Source organism: Eublepharis macularius, chromosome 2, assembly GCF_028583425.1.
Source record: "Eublepharis macularius isolate TG4126 chromosome 2, MPM_Emac_v1.0, whole genome shotgun sequence".
Lineage (NCBI taxonomy): Eukaryota > Metazoa > Chordata > Lepidosauria > Squamata > Eublepharidae > Eublepharis > Eublepharis macularius.
Window position 1 is genome coordinate 75,503,691 of NC_072791.1, and position 21,161 is coordinate 75,524,851.

At 41.6% G+C, this 21,161-nt stretch overlaps 2 protein-coding genes across 4 annotated transcripts in view; one reads left to right on the forward strand and one right to left on the reverse strand.

Moving 5' to 3' along the window:
* Nucleotides 1-6,763, forward strand: part of PLEKHH1 (pleckstrin homology, MyTH4 and FERM domain containing H1) — a 93,051-nt gene extending 86,288 nt beyond the window's left edge. For all 3 annotated transcript variants that reach the window (XM_054971205.1, XM_054971206.1, XM_054971207.1), the window contains 3 exons: nt 1,628-1,714; nt 3,355-3,501; nt 5,623-6,763. In XM_054971205.1, coding sequence (XP_054827180.1) covers nt 1,628-1,714; nt 3,355-3,501; nt 5,623-5,805 — 417 coding nt within the window. In that variant the 3' untranslated portion in view covers nt 5,806-6,763. The remainder of the gene's footprint in view (nt 1-1,627; nt 1,715-3,354; nt 3,502-5,622) is intronic.
* PIGH (phosphatidylinositol glycan anchor biosynthesis class H) lies at nt 417-20,591 on the reverse strand. Its single transcript, XM_054971208.1, has 5 exons — nt 20,412-20,591; nt 16,191-16,400; nt 14,985-15,068; nt 12,918-13,029; nt 417-1,670 (listed from the first exon to the last, which is right to left on the reverse strand). Exons 1-4 carry the CDS (start codon nt 20,589-20,591, stop codon nt 12,949-12,951), a joined length of 555 nt encoding a protein of 184 aa, XP_054827183.1. The 3' UTR covers nt 417-1,670; nt 12,918-12,948.
* Nucleotides 20,592-21,161: the final 570 nt, after the last annotated feature.

Consider the following 21,161-nt stretch of genomic DNA (forward strand, 5'->3'; position numbering starts at 1 on the left):
TGGGGGTCATTGTGACCCCCCAATTCCAAAAGTAGTGTAAAACCCCAAAGCCAAAAGTTATTTTTGCACAACAAATATTTATGGGTATAAATTATGGAGAGAAATTTTAGTTTTTGCTCTTTGTTCCACCTTCCTATAAAATTGAGATAATAGGTTTTGGGCCATCTATTTGTACATGGAAACAGTGCTAAAATCATTTTTCAATATTTGTTGGGGTCACTAGAATCCCCATTTACAATTACACAAAGTACTTTCACTTTCAAGCCAAGTTTATTTGGGACTAGAATGACCCCCTTTACACTTTTGATGAACCTCAAACTTAAAAAAGAAAGGAAGTGTGGAGGGAATAGAGGGACTTCAGGGCACTGGAGTTCATTGAGGAGAAAGCATAACAGGAGATTTCCTTGGGAGGGTTCATAATATTTATTTATAATCTGTTTTTTTCCACTGGGGCTCCAGGCAGATTACAAAACTTTAAAACAATGTAATAAAGACAGTATAACACATGCAGTCATTAAAACTGGATTGCGAAATTAGAGAACAATGCAAAACCAACATAATTCAACAACCAATTTATTAAAGCAAGATTAAAAACTGGAGAATAAAAACAGAGTAATATGTAGAACAGAGAAGTAAAGATGGATTACAAAATTAAAAACAATGCAAAAAATAGCACATGCAATGAAAATTTACTAAAATTTCTCAGACATTAAAACTAGAAAAGTATTCCCTTTATAAAATGCCCTTCTGAACAATTCTGCTCATTAATTGAATCAAGCAGTTTAGGATGAAGGCTTTATCTCAGTTTTCTTGAATCAGTTCCTTAATGTTCACATTAAGTAGAGCTTGAGAGACTATGACGTGCCCAAGGCTAGCAGCAAAATCATGACCATGCAGAAACTGAGGGTCTAATTAAGACATTACATTTTCCACATTGTCTGTTTAATGGCTGGAGGTCTCTCAGAATCCGACTGATCTCTGGGCCACAGAGAACAGTTCTGCTGGAGGGTGTATGACATTATACCCTGCTGAGGTCCCTCCTCTCCCCAAATTTTGCCCTCTCCAGGTTCCACCTCCCCCCGCCCCCAAATCTCCAAGAATTTCGTAACCTGGAGTTGGCAACCCTAACATTGTTACTTATATGTATCATGTAACTGCTGTGTACATCTGATTATTGGCTTTTTCCCTCTGGCGTGAAGCAAAGATGCAGTTTTGCAGATAGGGCTGTATGGACTACTTGGGAGTAGAAAACGATGCCAACTCTGGGTTAGAAAATTCCTGGAGATTTGGGGGGTAGAGCTTGTGGAAGGTGGAGTTAGGGGAGGGACAGGACCTCAAGTAGGGGATGATGATGATAACAGCAACAACATTAAATGTATATACCGCCCTTCAGGACAACTTAATGCCACACTCCAAGTGGTTTACAAAGTATGTTATTATTATGCCATAGAGTCAACTCTCCAAACCAGCCATTTTCTCCAGGGGTACTGATCTCTGTAGTCTGGATATCAGTTGTGATTCTGGAAGATCTTCAGGTCCACCAGGAGGATGGCATCCCTAGATTGGCAACAGCATGAAATTACAAAGGAATTGATGTTTGTTGTTGCTTTTGTTGTTATTTCTTCAGCCTGTTCAGCCTTCTCCCCTGGGAGACTGTCCATTGTGGATAGCTGTGAATGAAGATGGAATCAGTATACTGGAATATAGCACTATGGTATGGTGAGAAATACTAGCAGACAAATATGAGAATTTAATTGCAGAAGCAATTTTCAACAATCTGATGACATAGACGTTAGAAATCTGACATAACTTCTTTATCCTGAGCAAAGAGCAGAACTGGTTGTTAATTTTTTTGAATTGGAAAAAAAAATACGTTGTTTCCTTTTGCCTGAAGACAATGGGGATTAAACCAAGGGACAATAGAAGAGGGAGCAACCTAATTTTAGAGGAAAACTGTTTTAAAAAATTATTTCAGGATAAAACCAGCTTCCAATTTTGTAAAATCTAACTGCTCCAAATTTCATCACTTATATGACATTTTAATGTACAGTCATTATTTCATGCTGAGAAATTCAGTCAGAGACTTGCTCAAAATTATTCCTAAATATGGACTAGTTTCCAAATTTGATATTTTGTGCATGAAGGTCCTTTCTCACATTAGAGATTCTCATATGATGTTGTGAATCATGCTGTTATTGTACACCAAGTGAAGAAACTGCTGTCCCTTTAGGGATTGACAGGGCCTGGTTAATGAGGGGGCACAGCAGATACTAACAGGATCTTGGCTGTTCGTTTATTTCATTTATTTATTTAAAATATTTATACTTCACCTTATATCTGCAAACTCAAAGTGAGTAACAAAACAGCAAAAGTTGCAGGATACGAACTTTGTAGGTATCCAACAAGTTAAAACCAATACACAAATACAGATAAAAGCAATATACAAAAGTAAAGGTAAAGGTAGTCCCCTATGCAAGCACCAAGTCATTACTGACCCATGGAGGGGGTCGTCGCATCACAACATTTTCTTGGCAGACTTTTTGTTGTGGGGTGGTTTTCCATTTCCTTCCCCAGTCATCTACACTTTATCCCCAGGAAACTGGGTACTCAGAGGTAAACACAACTCAGCTCTGTATTGGTTTTCTTCTTGTTCACACATTTCTGCGATCCATGACTTATTGTATTGTTTATTGAATGTCCCAGGCAGAGTAAATAAATAAATACTTATAAGGCAAGCAGTCAATGGAATGCATTCTTATAATGCCTGCTCAACTTTTTAGTGTGTTGCAGCAAAAATAAACAAGACTCTAGCAGCACCTTAAAGATTAGTATACACTGAAATAAAACCTTGTTAGTCCTTAAGATACTACTCAACTTCACTCAACTAATGTATAAACAGATTATTATAAAAATACCATCTTTCTGCCATTGGAAATTTATCCTGTTGAGGCCACACTGAATTTCACACTGCTTTGGGAAAGGGGAGCAGAAAACAGTTTGATTTTAACATAAATGTATATAAAATAATAGCAGCTGTACGCAAATTACATGTTGGGAAACTATTGTATATACCACTTTTGTGATTCAAGAATAAAAAAATATATTTGAATGGCCATTCCACTCTTCCAATTCTGTATACATAAGTTTGGATCTCTGGGTAGAAAAATGTAGTGTGGAAATGAATGCTAAGCTTATGTCTACTGAGTATAGTTTCGACATTCTGTAGGGTGGAAGACATTTGCACTGATTTACTTGTTGTATAAATAAGTTCTGAGAACATGTAATGGAGGAGGTAGAGGACTGCTTCTATAACAATTTGTTTTCCTTGACCTTCTGTCATTTGTTTACATGCAGCACTTAAAACTGTCTTATGCATTCTCTTCTGTGCTGACCTTTGGAGGCTGCCATAATGACTTTATGGTTGTAATCAGCCAAGTGAAGGACAGGCACTCTGGAAAAAACACCCCTGAAAAATTGCTTTTTGCAATGGAAGCTCCAGTGGTGAGTATAAAGCAAAGTTTAAGAAAATTTATTTTTGTGATAATGCTTAGAAAAGATAATCCAGACAGATTGCTTGCATTTTTCCTTTTCTGAATGAGAAGGGTGGAGAATCTTATATTTTAATAGCCAGGTAGCCCTGATCTGAGGATACTTAAATCTAGAGTTTGAAGCCATAAATGGACAAGACGGAAAATGCTCCAGGATTGCAGAAAAATTTGAAATCTTAAAAAAAAAATACATTGAAGGGGGGTTTAAAACACCAAAATGATAAAAAGAGTGCCTGTAGCTTTAACCAGATGCCCTCAGTGGCTGTTGCTAGGCAGTCATAACAGTTTAGACAGTATTCCAGGCTTGGTTTCTGTCAGTAAAAAGCAGGGGGAGGGGGAAGGGCCATTTCCAGAGCTGTTTTGACCTTTGAGGGAGGACTCATTGGGGCCAGGCTCACCAGTAACCACCAGATGACTTGATACCACCGTGACTTGCATGAGTCACCCAGGCCTGGCTGCTTGCTACTGTTCAACACCCTGCCCCAATTCTAGAGGGGGGTGTTGAATTCCAGAGTAGGATGTGGGAGATCCAAGTTTGAATCACCAGTCTGCTATGGAAGCTCACTGGGTGACTTTGGTTCAGTCACACATATGCAGCCTAACCTACCTCTCAGGGCTGTTGTAAGGATATTATGGCAGTTAGGAGACTGATATAAGCTGCTTTGGGTCATCATTGTGGAGAAAGGCAGTATACACATGAAATAAATTAAGGAATATAGGTGAAGATGGGAAGTAGATAAAAGGTAAGCTGTTTAGTGGGTTTGAAGGAGAGAAGGATGTAGGGAAAGCTGAGCATATGGAGGCTGCCTGGAGGAGGGGAAGAGAAAATAGTGAGAAGATTCTCCAGATGACACCATGCAACTGGGCCAAAGGAGAAAGGCTGCCAGTAGGGGAGAAGGGGTAAAGGAGAAGATGGGGGGCAGAAAAAGGTGGGTGAGAAGGAGAGAAGAAAGTGGGGAAAGGGGGAGAGGCTGTGGGGGGAAGGGAAGGGAAAGAGAACATGATGGTGGAGGAGGAAATGAGAAATCCTCCGCAAGTTCTAATATCTTCGTTACACCTGTTAGTACAGTAGTAGCTCTGAAATACTTCCTCCTGATATCAGCCAAAATGGGAGAGTCTTCCTGAGGTGTAATTTTGAACAGTATCTATTAGCCAGAAGTTTACGTCAATTACATACTTATATCTTGTTCTATAAATGTTGCTTCCTTTTCAATTTAAACTAAATTTTGAGCACAGAATAAGTAGCTTTAGATGTGTTTTTAGTAATGAGAGATCTAAAAACATGGCCTGGGAATTGGCTAGTCTATGCTGATCTTCCATACGATTATCACGGAACAGATCCTTAATTCAGAACATTCTAGAGCCAAGCCATTAGAGTGCAAAATCTTCCCTACTTTAAAGTGGTCATCTGTACATTCACATGGACAACTCTCTTTCCTCACAAGTGGAATGAACTCTTAACAAGATGTTACATTTTGAAGAACTGAATGGAAAACTGCAACTCCTCCCATTTGAGTGCATGTGATGTTGCTCAGGCTCAAGGGGAGGGGGGAGATTTCTCACCTAAAAGTCTAGCTCTAAAATGTTCCAAATCACAGCTCTGTGCATATGCAGATTTCATTGGTATGATTGCACAGATGACCACTCCCAGGGACATCAGTTTCAGGTAAGCAACCTGTTCTTCTGTGAGATGTAAAAATTTGCCCCAGATATCCAGAATAGAAGTGGCATGTAAATCATTCATGCCTAGAATAGAAGAGAGTATTTTGGGAGGGAGCCATAGCTCAATGGTAAAGCATGTTAGTAAGATGAGTATATATAAGATCTCCTTAGCTTCAGGCCCCAGCATCTCTAATGAGAGTATTTCAGATAGCAGAGCAGGGAATGTTGGAGTTCCTGAAGGGCAGCTAGTGCTCATGAGCGACAACATTGGGCTACATGGGCCCACTCATCTGACTCAGTATATGGCTTTACCTTATAGCATGTTAATTGCACTTTAAAATCATCTTACTGTAAAATGAATGCTATTGGACTATTTCTTCCTTTTCCTCTCCCTCCCCCACCCCTTGAGCAGATTGTCGAGGTGACCCTCCTTATCGCTAGTTATATTAACTACTGTTCGTTGACTCCACACCCTCCTGCTCAAAGTATAAATTCAACATGGAGTACATCATCTGCTAAAAAGCTCATGGAAATGAAAAGCAGATGTTTATTTTCTTCTCTACCCCAGACCACTAAGGGGCCAACGCTACTGTAAGGACTGTTTCCAAGTGCCTTTGGAGTTGTCTTCCCATCTTGTGAATTGAGGACTACTGTAATTTCATTGCTTGTGTACCTGTTACCAGGCAGACTCCAGGTCTGCCTTTTTGGTAAAGTGCAACATTCCTTGTTTAGATGCTTGTTTAGAGCAACTCCTCTTCCACCTTAAAAGATTGGACGGGGTGTGTGTGTGTACTAATTTTGAACAGATTGTGAACCTTTTATACAATTTTGTCCTGCCTACTTTTCATCTTAATAAGGTCTGTATTGCTCCAGCCTCTCCCTAATCATACCCCAAATCTCTTCCTCTGTGAATTACTTCTTATATTACTATTTGATTGCACTGAAGCTGTTGACTTCATAGCCTGTTTACATACTTGTTTACATAACTGCTGTCCATAACTTTTCTCTTTTTGATATTATGCCTTAACTCATACCACAGTTCCTACTGTTTGATTTTATGCTAAACCTGTAAAATAACTTCACCACTTAAATATTGTAAGTAATGTTGCCTACCCCATCTCAGCCTTTAATTTATTTGTTCCTGAGATCCTTTTTTGCTTTTGGCATCAAACTCTAGAGGAAAGGAGAACTTATCTTGAGTAATCATCTCTTGATCACCAGACCTTCTCCTCTGCATTTCTCTGATTACTGTTGTGAAAACAGCATTCCTGTTTATCTGAACTTTTTTTGTTCTCCATCTACCTTGACTAAATAGGGTAAATGAAATTATATTTATTCCTCATAATGTTATTTAAAGTGTATTGTTAGAGGAATGGTGCTTTAAATATCCTGTAATAATACACCCATCATGTGAATGCTGACAATATTAGCAGTGTCAAGCAGCCTGATCAGAGATTTCCTAGAATTTAGTGAGGAACACAGGGAGTAATATATTGGTGTTTTAAAACAAAGAGCTTATGGTAAAAGGAAAAGTCTCAAAGGCTTTTGTACTTTATTTTCACAAACATAATGCTGAGCGCTCCGAGGAATAAGACAAACTGGTTAGTAGAGCTATTGTTTTTAAAGAGTTTGGGATGAGGAAATAGCTAGGTTGTGTGATTCCTCAGCTTGAAGATTCCTTGTAGTAGACACATGAAGCATGTTCCATGCTACTTTTGGGGTAAGTCCGCTGTCACTCTTTAATGCAGTCAAATGTACAATGGCCCTCTAACCAAAGTTTAATAAAGGTGCAAGGAACATTTTGCCCCAAAGTTCACTTGTAAGGAAAATATTTTTTAAAAAAATAGAGATGAGAGAAGGAGATTTTATACACTTGAATGTTTACACTTTTCCTTGAGTTTTATGAATTCATAGGCTAGTTCTCTCTGAGTAGCTATGCTCCATAAATGTAGTGCTGACTTTCTCATCAAAGTTGACTGCCTGGGAAGAGGCTGAGATTGTGTGGCCAAATGCACTTCTGGTCCCTAGAGAATGCCAAGGTTGGCCATCCTGCTTTGAAGAATTTACTAAAATGTGGAAACGGGTCTCACTAAAGTATTATGCAGTTTGCAGTAAAAAGGATTTCAACAAGTTCCAATGTCAAACATTGCAAAAAAAGCAACTGGAAGTACCTAACTAAACAGCTGGTACTTCCAAAAGGGACTTTAAAGTTATAAAGGGTAACAATATCCAAAAACAAAAGCCTGATGGTGTTTTAATAAGATTGTTCAAACTAATACAATACAGTGTGCAACTTTTTGAGTTCTCCGGAACTCTTTATCAGGCTGGATGTTACAAAGCAAAAAGGAGAATAAAAAATATATCAGGTCAAAGTTTAGAGTTTCTTGGTTTTTATCCTGTGCAAGAGGCTTTGCTAACGTCAAAGGGCACATAAGGTGGCTAGTAATGGGTTGCACTTTGGCATGCTGGGAAGAAGCAGCAAAAAAATAGATGACATCCAACTGAAATGCAACAATCAATAGCTAATCAAATGTCTCTCTTACGCCAAATAGAACGCACAGGTGCCTTGGATTGGGACTTTAATATGGACAATTGCAGTTATATACTTTTTTGCCTATTAGAGAATAAAAGGATGGATGACTCCACTGTACTATTGTGACAGTGGCACAAATGGCCAGGGCCATTTTAGGGTGCCCCCTACTGTGGAAGCAATTAGTATGATGCTGAGTTGGGGAAATAATCATGAGGTCATGTCACAAAGCAGGATGATATTATACCTTATGGAGACGGATTCAACAGGTGGATGTAATTTGCAGGGCAGCCTCATGTTCAACATAACAGGTTTGCCCTTAAGAAATGGTTTGAATGTAACTTGCCTTGAGAAGAAAGCAGCATTATTTTCTGAGACAATGCAGATCTTACAGACACACTTGAAAGATGAGTTAATAAGAACAATTATGGAGCTTGAAGTCAAATCATGTTGAGAGGCTGAAGGAACTGGCTATGCTTAACCAGCAGAAAGGAAAATACAGTCTTATGCATGTTTACCTGAAAGAAGTCCTAATAAACTCAGTGGGACTTACTTACAAGGAAATGTGTACAATTTGCCTCATCGAGGGAAATACAGATAGTTTAAAATCTATTTAATGGATGTCCAAAAGACGTGTAAAAACAATTATTCATCTCATGCACTATGGACCAGAAATTAAGCAATAGCTCAGGACTATTGGAATATAGATTCAAGTCAAACATTTGAAAATAAGTTATCAGTAATAGCACTATTGATAAGAAGCATTAGAACAGAGAAAGATGGCTGGGAAATTTGCAGAATGTCTTCCATAGAGAATGTTGGAAAATGCTGTATATGTGTGGGGAGTTTTAAGAATGGCTAATTGTCACAGTATAGTGGTGGATGTTATGGGAGGGGGTCCCCTCCAATTGAATGATTCTACATATCTAGAATAAATAAAGAGGAAAAAACCCTACTTTGACAGAAACACCTGCAGTCTATTGTGTCTATCAAGAAGATTTTATATGCAACAGGCAACTTGGTTTTTACTAAAACATACTTAGCCAGGTTATTTGAGGGATTTAGCAAATACTTGAATGACTGTTAGAGAATTTCACTAATGTTCTACAGGACAGAGATTCTGTACTCGGTGTTATCCACTGTACATAAAGGACTATTCTGAGGCTTTTTCTATTATGGGTGCATTTCCAAGGTCTCTGTTAGTTCCATCCTAAGTAAAGTTATGGCTTTCTAAGACCATTCCTTTCAGTAGACCGAGAAGGATGTAACTGTGCTTAGGATGGCACTGCAAGCCAACTGCATGGCTGAGTGGGAATTTGAACCTGTATCTGCTCATGCCTAGTCCTCAGCACAGGACTAGGCATGAAATGATCTTTGAAATGTAACCACTACATTGTATTCCATTTTTTGATATGCTTACTACTGATCTTGATACCAGTGTTGCTTTGAAAGATAAAAGGTATGTGATGGTGTATTGTCTTTAAGTTACTGAGGTAGTTCTGTTTGGAAAACTGCATTAGGCTTTACCAGTATTTATTTTCTGAACTCCTGCTTCCTGAATGCTGTCTATGTAAGGGGGAGTGGCTAGCAGAAAAGCTATTCCTAAGTACTGTCCATCTGGACTTGCAAATTAGTAAAGTGTTTACATTCTAATAATCAGTTGTGACAAAGCTAATTATCTCTCAAGTCAAGACATTTGTTTTACAATTGTTAGGGACACACTGACAATTAAAAAGCATGCTTATATTTTCACTGTACTCTTCAAAGTTTCTAAAATGTCTTTTTAAAAAATGCTCTGATGAAATTGTGACAAACAGGAAACTGGAGCAGGTTAACTCGCATTTGTTTTGCATCCTATTTATCATTTCCATGGGGTTAAGGCCATTTCCCTCAGAAGCCTCAGTAGGTTATTTGACCTGAACAATCATTTTAGATCATTTAACATTTTAAAAAGTGAACATAGCAGCATTTCCTTCCTCTAATCCCAACCTGAAGTGGCAAATTTTCTAATGAAGCTTCCTGTGGGTAGCCAAGAACACAACTAGTCAGTTGCCTATGATCTGGGCTCTACTCTCTTCCAAATACATGGAAGTACATACCATCAATTTCAACAGAATTTAGATTAGATGGTTGGAAACTTCCAGCAATTAAAGTTAGATGGTTCTGTTGGTACTAGGTATGCAACTCCAACAATCTCATGTGTGTCGACCTCATTTTAAATTAATAGTGAAGCCATCAAGAAGCAGCCTGCATTTGGGAATGCATTACTCTTTGATATAGCATTTTGCAAATTAAAAGGTCTTACCAGTTTTTACATTATGCTTCTCAGCTACTCTATGAAGTAATTCAAAATAATTTTTATCATACAAATTAGGAACTAAAGCAAAAATATATTAACTTGCTCATTGAATACAGTAATACTTGAAGCAGGACTACTAGACCCAAATCCACAGTGGTGTGCCCTGGCTATCATGTGACCACATGCCTATTTATAATTCAATTGAATTCAGAAACTGTATAGATTCTATGACTTCTTTATACAATTCCACTGTAGAACAGACTACTTAATTTTATTCTGACCAGCTCCATGACCCTAACTGGACATTAGGTACAGCACAAGCTGATTGAATAATGTAAGCCTTTGATAACCACTGTCCTGTATATAAAAGGCTGCAAACAGATGATAAAGTTAATAAATGTGTTTATTAATAAAGTAGAAAGATCTTTGTTTCTTTGTATTCTTTCTGTAAGAATTTGTTACTCAGCAACTATGCTACAAGCAGATTTTTTCATCATTCATTAAAGAGCATCATTAATGTAGTAGGTAAAGAAGTTGAAGATTACGAAAGAACAATACTCCTAGACAGGGCTTTTTTTCTGGGGAAAGAAGTGGTGGAACTCAGTGGGTTGCCCTCAGAGAAAATGGTCACATGGCTGGTGGCCCCGCCCCCTGATCTCCAGACAGAGGGGAGTTTAGATTGCCCTCCGCGCCACTGAGGGCAATCTAAACTCCCCTCTGTCTGGAGATCAAGGGGCGGGGCCACCAGCCATGTGACCATTTTCAAGAGGTTTCGGAACTCCGTTCCCCCGCATTCCCCCTGAAAAAAAGCCCTGCTCCTAGAGTAATGGAAGGAAAAGCCTACAGAAAACCCAAAAAATCTCTTTCCCACAAATTGGATTTAAGGAACAATTAACATTCTGGGTAAAATACAGGTGGCTGTTTCCTCCAAACAGCCCATTAAGAGGACCCACTCAAATGTGGAAGTTTGTGCTGGAACAGCGGACTGACAATTGTAGCTTGTCCAAACCAGTATCTGTAATATTGCAAACAAATGGCTGTATGCGACCAGGCCTGTTCTTGTAACTTCCCTCTTTACGTAGGGGTCAGTAGATGAATTTGTACCTGATCGCTGTATTAGGTCTGTGGCCTTAGATCATAGAATCATAGGGTTGGAAAGGACATCCAGGGTCATCTAGTCCAACCCCCTGCACAGTGCAGGAAATTCACAACTACCCCCCAGTTACCCCCTGTCCCATGCCCAGACGATGGCAAAACACCATCAGGATCCCTAGCCAAACTGGCCTCAGGAAAATTGCTTCCTGACCCCTAAGTGCCAATCGGCATTACCCTGGGCATGTAAGAAGGGGCTACGAGATCTAAGCACTGATGTCACCCTTCCTGACCTCCCTCTTTGGGATCTAGGAGGCACCTGTGAACTTGCTTAAGATGCTCTGCACCTATTAGCAGACTCCAATGAATTAATGTTTTCCCTTTATAGGATATTCCCTGCAGAATCCCTTGCTCTTTTGTTAAAAGTTTGAGGCAACTGGATAAAACTATACAGAGATGTAGAGAATGTTATTATGCAGATGATACCCAGTGTGGTCTTAATCTGGAGCTCAGCTCACACAGAACATGGTGAGGCACCCACTAGCAAGGGATCATCAGCAAAAGCAAATTAATACCAGTAGTGCAGCATCGGTACTGTTTTTTTATGAGTTTCTGGACAAAATTCACTTTGTTTGCTTTACCTATAAAGTCCTAAATACCTATCAGACCACTCATGGCTATCCCATGAGTGTAGAACTCCCTTATCCTAGAGATGCACAAAGCACATACTTGAACATTGTCCAGAATTAGTCTGACACTCTAACCACTATACCACACTAGCTCGTGATATAGGGATGGGTTTTTTAATTTCAAGTTTTACAGTGTAATCCTAGACAAAGTTTCTCCCTTCTAAGCTCACTGCCTGCTATGATCTTGAAAAGGTGTCATTCTACTTATGACACTGTTGTTGTTACCTGCCTCAAGAGTCTGGGTTGGAACAGTCTAATAAATGAATAATGGAATGAGTTTTACTACCATTTGACAGTTTACCAATCCGCAGTCCAGACAGTGTGCCAATGAACTGTGTGAGAATGGCATTTTTGCATGAGCAACTCCTACCTATCCAATGCCATATCACAAAGTGTTCTTGAAATCCCCCTTCCACAAGCACTTTCCTGTGTGGTGTACAGGATTGTTGCTTAAGACCTGAAAATCCGAAATCCTAATGGCCTTGTGCAATTAGCTGTGCAGTTCTTTGTGACTCGTATTTTCAAGTGGTCCAGGGGGAAAAAGGGATCTATCATATTTGTGAGCCAGGTAAATGCAGATGGAAATACAACTATTTCTAAAACAAACCCTAAAGCTAAACATTTTAATTGCACAATAACAATTACAGAATGCTAACGTGTGATAGGTGTATCAGAAGACATAAGCTGGTGCTATGAGACAATAATAAACAATTTAATGCTGCTGCCAACTTATCTTCTTCCATGTACTTGCATTAAGAATAGGAGCAATGTTCTATATGATACGCATCATCCCATTTCTGCTGAACTTTCATTGTAGATTTCCATTCACTCAGGCAGAGTTAATTTTTGACAGAAAAGAAGATTATCGTTGAGTTTCTTACATCATCATGTTGACCAAAGAGATGGGGTCTGGTTTAGAATTCTTTCCTAACATTTCTTCAAGACTGTTTGTTCAGTCCTTGCCCAGGACTCCAGTGGCAATTTTCAGTTCTCTGAAATCCATTGCCACCAAGTTATCCAAACAGTCAAATTCGTTAACATGTTTGCCATCCTGCATATTTTTTTTAAAAAAATCTTGGAAACAGAAAAATGTCTACCTTGATAAAGGTTTCATATTATAAGTTGATGTCAAGATTTCTTGTTCTGCTCCAGGATTTCTTGGCAACTTTTGTACACTTCCACAAGACAGTCTAGACGTGGCTTAGAGCTCTGTAAGTAAAGAAAAGGAAGATAGTTGAAGAATTTTGCATTGCGTAGGTGAAAGGCAGAGTGAGGAAGCTTCACAGGGAGAGTGCAACAAGAAAAGAATAATCTCAGAGGTGGAGATGGTTCATCAAATGGCATGGAAAAGGGAAAAAATGGCATGGCGTATCACTGATGGACTGAGAACAAGCTAATAAAAACTATTTTTAATGGAGACAGATATTTTTCCTGAGCCCAATTACAACTTTCAGACACCCATGACAAACTTTTGAAATGTGGTTATTGGGGTCATGAAAAAATGGTAACGATAGGAGGGCTAAACAATCCAAAAACCTCTACACTGAAGATTCCAACCCATGGAAGAAATAGTTGAGGAAACAGTGCTTAATTCATGATGCAACCAAACATTACAAGCTAGAAAAAAATCTTATTTTAGGCTAAGTAAATACACGCTCCAGTATTATCACCAGTATTGAGCATGCAGTGATGTGCATGCTCTATGACTACATAGCTTTTGTCCCCAGACTTTTACCTCTGAATTTTTAATCACTACAGCATTCGTGTCATTTAACTGCCCAATGATTAAAAGAACCATTAACTTTTTGTTAAAGCACTCTAATCAATAAGTCCAGTAAAGTCAATGGACATAGAAAGGCATAATTTTATTTAGGACTTCACGATACATCCTAAATATATTTTGTGTAGTTAACTATCAGTGTGTACAGAAAGTTATTTTAGTCAGCACTCAAGTAAAGATTGGTAATTAGTTTTCTTAATGGATGACAATTCTTATTAGAAAATCATCCCTGTAATGTGTAGTTCATACATAAATCAATTAACTAAATGCTTTGATGGTATTTAATATCCTGCATTATGAGATACAAGAATACATTTGCTTGCATTCTATCTTTCCTCCAAAGAACACAAAGGGGCATTTTAACCTCAAACAGTCCTGGAAGATAAATTAGACTGAGAAATAGTATCAACTTCAAGATCCAATGACCTCTGTAATTTGAGTTGGGTCATAAACCAAAACTGCCTATGTCCCAAAACTGCCTACTACATTGTAATGTTCACAGCTGCAGAGATAGGTTTAAAAGTGCAATGGAAAAAAGGTAAAAAAAATAACAAGAGTCAAGTTTTAAAAGCCTGAATGAACTTGATGGGAACCACAAAATAAATAGTAGCTCCAACAATGAAGAATAGGCACAAAATGGTGACTTTATACTTTCTACAACTGCTTAGATCAAAAATTTTGAAAAATAAAAAGTGAATGTTTCTGTATTTTATTTCTAGCTTCCCCATCCTGCCCTTTCCCCTGGTGTTTTTTAAGCACCTGAAAACATCCCCTAACAGTATAAAGTCCATTTGGAGCCTATCTTTATGAAAGGGGCCGCTGGGAGTTTCACAGAAAAGCACGTTAATTCTGTACGTGATTATAGAAGTGTTAATAGGCTCAGTGAGGTGGTAAATTGTATTCTTTAGAGGTGACATAAATGAAAAAACCGAGAGGTTAAATGCACCAAAGGGTGACAAGGGTTACTGCCCCACCTACCTGTGCAAAATCAACTATCTAGAAAGTTCAGCAGTCAATCCATGCTCAATTGAGCATATCACTGCTGTGTTGAAGGTGCAGTTACTGCAAGTAAGATAATTTCAAACTAATTTCAAACTAAAATATAGGGATGTTCCTAGGTACTGGGTTGATAACAAGCTCACGTAAGAAACAGCGATCTGTAATACTGTCTAGAGTTATGAAAGGAGTCCACAGTCAAAGCTAGAGGACAGAATGTGCACAATCCAACTATTATTTGCTACACTTATTGTAACATGCTTATGTACTTCCCCTAATAAAGAAATATCAGAAACAAACGGGTGGACTCCAAGTGATATCTCAACAAGAAAAAAAATATTATATGCTTCCAAGCAAGGAAAATTAAGTTCCCCAGATTTGGACTCACCTGAAATAGTGGCACTACCTCAGAAACTACATGAGGTTCTACAGGGTCCTGAAGGAGAATACACAGATAGTAGATAACCTTTTGCTACAAAAATAAAAGCACACAAATAGAATAATGATAAATTTGTCAGGAGGGGCATTGAATCTATTAGTTAAAAATAAATAAATCCCTGGCATGAGAGACTCCTATCCTTGTCAGTACAAGCATAATAGCATTCAAATGGGACTGCAAAATATAAACAGAGTTCCCTTATACCAAGTCAGACCACTGGTCCATCGAGGTCACTTTGGTCCATTCTAACTAGCAGTGGTTCTCCATATTCTCTGGTAGAGAATAGTTTTTGTCAGCTCCTGCTATTTGAGATCTTTTTGAATGAGAGTATCAGAAATTGAAATTGGGACCTTATTGCATGTAGGTGTATACTCTCTGTACAGCCACAGCCCATCCATCTTAGAGTGGAAGTATCCCTTAGAAGGACTTCCAAACCTCCCACAATCATAAAAAGACAGCACATGATCCCACACTGTTTTTTAAATATTTTTAATATTTTTTTATTTATATTTCAATTTATATACCGCCCATCCCCAGGGGCTCTGGGCGGTGTCTTTAGGATCTGGCCTGTAGTTCTAGGAACTACAACAGGATTGTACTCTGAACTCTTATTAGCCTTCTTTACTCAATGGATATGTTCGTCTCATCAACACATGAAATATCCCTTCTCTGTTGTTCCTCACTTCCTTGCTCCCCCTCCTAACCCCATAAACATGGTACTGTATCACACTGCTTTTTCTCAGAAGGCTGGTGAAGCATTTCCAGGATGTAGATGGTATCCTAGCGTGGTTAGTAAAACTGGTGCCACCATGGAGATTATTCTATGCGAGAGGATTAAAGAGGTTTGTCTCAAATACTCAAGATTATAACCCCCGCCTCATAGTCTTAACTCCTGCATCCCATTCAGATCTGCTGGTGAGGCCCTACTCAGGGTCGTATCATTTCAGAAGAAAGGTCACCTAAGGGATAGAAATGAGCTTTATCTGTTGTTACCTCAGCATTCCATGTTGTCTGAGGTTCTCTATGTAAGTTTTAGAAGGGCACCAAATAGTTCCTTTTAGATATATAATTCTGCCCTCTTGTACTTGCTGAATACAAAAAGCAAAGAAATAAAATTCTGAAGGAATAGTGGCAGAGAACACCGGAACAGCTTACCATATATATGGCTTCGTTGATGACCACATCTTTTACCTTGTTCATCTCTATGAAGGTTGTACTCTCTTTGCCAGAAGCATAGGATGAAGTCATCTGTATTCCAAGTGAGCCAACAATCAGCAGGGACTCCTGATCAATCTTCACAAAGTGCAGATACACAAGCAAGCCAATCAGAGTGACAAATATAGCAGCAGAGAGCACCACGCTGTTCTGTAATGGCAACCAAGCAGAGAATATTAAGACCAAATTCTGCAACTGGTATTCTATTTCTGCCCAATTAACCAATGAATTGAAGCCATAATTACATGGAATGAAGCTATTCATTAAAAACTCCATGGGTTAACACACTGTGAAAGTAAGTTGTGTGCGATGGGAGACCAAATAGAAATTTGGGAGACCAAATAGAAATAATGAACAACAGACGTATATTTTCAATACATTTTCATAATAGAGGGAACATAGACTCTCCTGTGAAATAAAAAGACATTGAAAGTGGTAACTATTGACAATGCAGGCATTTCAGGGAATCTGCTCACTAGAGTCCAAACAAAAGACATGGAAAAATTTTGACATATCAAATGCTAGAGAAATAGGTTTCTTTGGTTTTTCAAAAATCCCAGAAGGGATTTTTAAAAATTTACTGCTTTCTTCTGGGAGGCATTTGTGTAACTTAAGATCTTCCTAACAGTCTTTTTATAACCTAATTAACCAACTGATTAAGTAAGAAGCTGTGACTGGAAAAACACTGTGTCCTCAAACAGCAAATTCCTCCCCCCCCCCCCCCACCTCTTGAAGTTGCAGTTTGAGAAATAACTCCAGGCAAAACTTGCTCCAGTATTTTTGGAATGTAGATCTAAATAAAGTTTATTGTCTGTGACACACAGTGCAATACTGGGGAGGGGGGTGCCCTGGGAACTGACTAGGAGTTACACAGGTATATCCTGGACTTACACCATCGCAATCCTCCCTACAACAGCATAGCAGACTGGTGCCACTCCACCCAGATCATCTGCCAGTGCCGTCATGGCGGTTGGGTGCTGGCATAACTGAGGCATAAGTCCCTGCAGCGGCAGGCAGGCCAGGGGGAGGGGCACAAGATAGTCAGCTCCCTAAGCCTTTCTGGGCATGGGAACATCCCCAGCAATGGTGGAAAATTGTGCCACAAATAATGATGGCATAGCCCATTGGTGCCCATTGTAAAGGAAAAGTTGACACCCCCCCCTCCTGCACCCGGCCCCACTCAAGTGGCCCGGCAGAGCACAGGATACTGACTACCATGGGGACCAATCCACTCGTGCCCCTGCAGCAGCTGAGCCCCCTCCCCTGCATCCAATCAGACCCTCAGGCACCATATATAAACCTCTGGCCAGGGCACACATGACCCCAGGTAAGCGGGGAGGCAGACGGAGGCTCTGCCCAAGAACCCCCTGCCATGGGGACTTCAAGCTCGAGGCAGGAGAGGGTGCTCACAGTGGCGGGGCAAGAGTGTGTAGAGGGAACTTTGAAAAACTCAGGGCATGCCTCGCACTCACATATGGGGGGAGAGCCAAATCCAGAATGTCTGACTAACAACTTCCACCCAAGTTCCCTTGCAGGTTACCCGTTTCCTGAGTCCTGGCTCAGGGAAGGGTGAGGGCGCACCAATAGGTCAGAAGGAGTTGGGGAGGCAGCTGCCCTGGCTTGTTTGTTCACACCAGCCTCTCCTCTCCCCTCACTCATGCCCCTCCAAATGCTGGCCTCCGCGGTGAAGGCTTACTGGGGGGGCCTGGCTCCTACCTGTGAACCAGCATGGTCCATGCCTGTCACAAAGGCAGTCTCCCTGGGAGCCACACTCAACACAGCTGTTACCAGGGGGCCTCTGTTCAGACTCCCTTGGCTGGGCTCTCCATGGCTGCAGGACAGGGTGCAGGGCAGGGTGTGCGGCTGCAGGGCAGGGTGACTGGGTGATTACTCTTGTCACTGCCCTGCAATGGTGGGTGCACTGGGGGGGGGGGCATGATGATCTATGGGAAGGGAGGGGGCCAGTCCATGTGCTGAGTGCACATGCCCACAGGGGGGAGGAGCTCCCTGCTCTTGGGGGTGTTATTTGAAAGCAGGGGTCTGTACAGGTGGCTGCCCATCATTCCCCTGTTCCGACTGGGACCATTAACCCAGGGAGCACTAAAGAAAAAGAAAAGGTGGCAGGAGCCCCCCCCCCCCCGGATCAGTGCTTCCATGTGAAATACTGGTCTGGGGAGGAGGGGACATGCATGTGGTGGTGTGAGCATGCACCAGCTCTCTTGCAGCATTCACAGTCCCAACTGGACCGGCCCATGTAGCCTGAGGGCTGCCCAAGTTGGATGAGCCTCCCACTCTTAAGTCTCCACACTCACCGTCTCCAGAGGTTCCTTTTGTTTGTAACAAGTGTCCCTCTTGCCCTGAAGTAGGGAAGCCGCCCAGCAACTATATGGGAACACAGGGCAGATGCAGCAACCACCGGAGCGAGTTATCAGGGGACACCTCCCCGGTAGGGCACAACCAGGAGCGGTTATCACCAGGATACCCACCTCATCTGGATATGGAGATCCTTTGCAGCATCTGGGGGGGGGGGGTTGGGCTGGGAAGTAGACCACCCCCCATGCCCCTACATGTGTGCAGCCAGGTAAGGGAGACTGTGCGATGCTGGCACTTGAGGATGTCAAAAGGCTGCAGGTGCATGGTCAGGACACTGTTCCCCTTGCACAGCAAGGGTCCAGCTACCCAGGTTGTGTGGGTGGCTAGCCCCCGCCCCAGCTGTATGCCCGTGACATGCCTAATCAGTGATGGGGTCTGCCCCCACAGCACCAGGGCTCTCCTTGAACGGCTTCCCCTCACTGGGCTAGGCCTCCGGTGTAGCTCTCCCACTAAAGTCCTTAGGGAATGGATGAGCGGCACTGCAAGTAGACAGGCGTGCGGGTGCCAGTGCCATGGCAGGCCTTAGGATTGCACTGTTAATCTCTCTGAGCTTTAATATCTCCCATTCAATAAGAGAGTACTGTTCTAACACTTGACATACAATAAGCATGCTGGCCTGGACGTGGGTTTCACTGAGTTACTCCCAGATATCATCTTGTTTTATTTTATTATTCTAACCCTCATACATATATTTTTGCACAAAAGTTATAGCACGATAAGCTTTTCTTATAAACACTAAAAGCTGAATCCTTTTGCTATTGTTTTACTTTTATTGCATGTTCCATTGACATTTCAGAAAAGCAGCATTAAAATTTCATAAATTAAAATCCTATGCATACTAATAGGTGACATGATAGATGTTTATAAAATTATGCATTGGATGGAAAAAGTGGATTGAGAGAACTGGTCAACCAGGATCTGTTTACGCTCATTTCCCTAGAATTAAAGCTGCCAGAATTCAATAGGGCTTACTGCCAAGTAAGCATAAGCATGATGGGCCTGGAGAATTTGGGGTGAAGCAGTGCCTGCGACTGCCTCTGCGACTGCCTCTGCGACTGCCCTATGTTCCACCACGGCAGCTCCACTCATCTGGACAGAGCCTTCCGCAGATACCACCCTGCAGCTGGGCAAAATTAACAGCTGCCTGCATATGTGCTTCTCTGTGGTAACCCCCACTTTATGGAATGCCCTGCCTGAGAAGGTCAGGAAAGCTCTCTCTGTCCTGGCTTTCTGCAAACTGTGCAAAACTGAATTATTCAGATGGCTTTCTACCCAGTTTATAGGGCTGTGTGGTAGCTCAGAGGGATGCATTGACAGGGACAGGAAATATTTGCTGCACTATTGGGTACTGTCTGCTGACGCAGATGTACACCTACTAGGGTGTTTCCACGTTGCAATACAGGCCATGTAAATTTGTTATGCTTGGTTTCAGAAAGATTTCATCTCTATGCTTGGCTTTATGCTACTTTTTTCAAATCTTCTGCTACCATACCCTATTGCACTTTTTCAGTTAACGGCCTGTTGTTCGTTATTGCACTTTGCTCAGTGAAGATCCTAGCTGTTTGATTATATTGTAGTTTAATCCGCACTGTGTAATCCGCCTTGGATATCAGTGAGAAAGGCGGACTATAAATAATAACTAAAAAAATATTCGGTGCCTCCCTTGCTTAGCAGTCCCTCTCCCTGCGGCTCAGAGACCCCCGTGGGGGGGAGGGGTTGGAATGCACGCGCACACGTGGAAGGCAGAGAGGGCATGAGAAGGGGCAGGCCTGCAGGCCTCCTCGGTACCTGACAGAGCACGAAGAGCCCGTAAGCCACCAGCCACACCGAGCAAGTGACGGCGCTGAGCGACCGCAGCTGCAGCCGCGGGCAGCGCACCAGAAACTCCCGACAGGAGGCGCTGTGGTGGCGGCGCTGCAACGTGATGCGCTCCCCGGACACCGCCAGATACCCCTCTTCGTCCGCCATTTCCAAGAGGAGGGCGATAAGAAGAGACCTCCTTGATGCCTAGAGCGGCTCCATCCATCCTACTCTAGCCTCGGACAGCTCAGTGGTAGCGCAGCTCTTCCCCGCCCCCCAGAGGAGCTGTCTCTTGCGCTCCAGTCCTGAGGAGTGTTCGGCATCGCGTCCCCTTTGCGCTTATGGACGCGGCACGGCAAACGGGCATTTTCTGCAGCCCCATTCCTCAGAGTATGAGATCCAGTCCTTTGCTTACCTCAGGCGCGGCAACATGACGCTGTCCCTGAGCAGAGCCCAGAGAAAAGCCCGCTCTTTCGCCTGGGAGACTGGGAGCGTTTTCCTCAAGCCTTCAGCCTTTTCAAGTTGAGTTGGGAGCTTTCCGTCATCCGGCTCCTCAAAGCAAACAAACGAGCTCGCAGAAGATACTTTGTTTTAATCTTCCCTGCCCCCTGGAACGATCCCCAAATGCTGGCAGTGGGTCGAAAAGGGACACGGCTGATGTGGGTCAATCACGGGAAGACAAAATGCGAGCGAAGTATGGACTGGTCGGGGACTCCTATGGTACAAGGAGATGGGGAT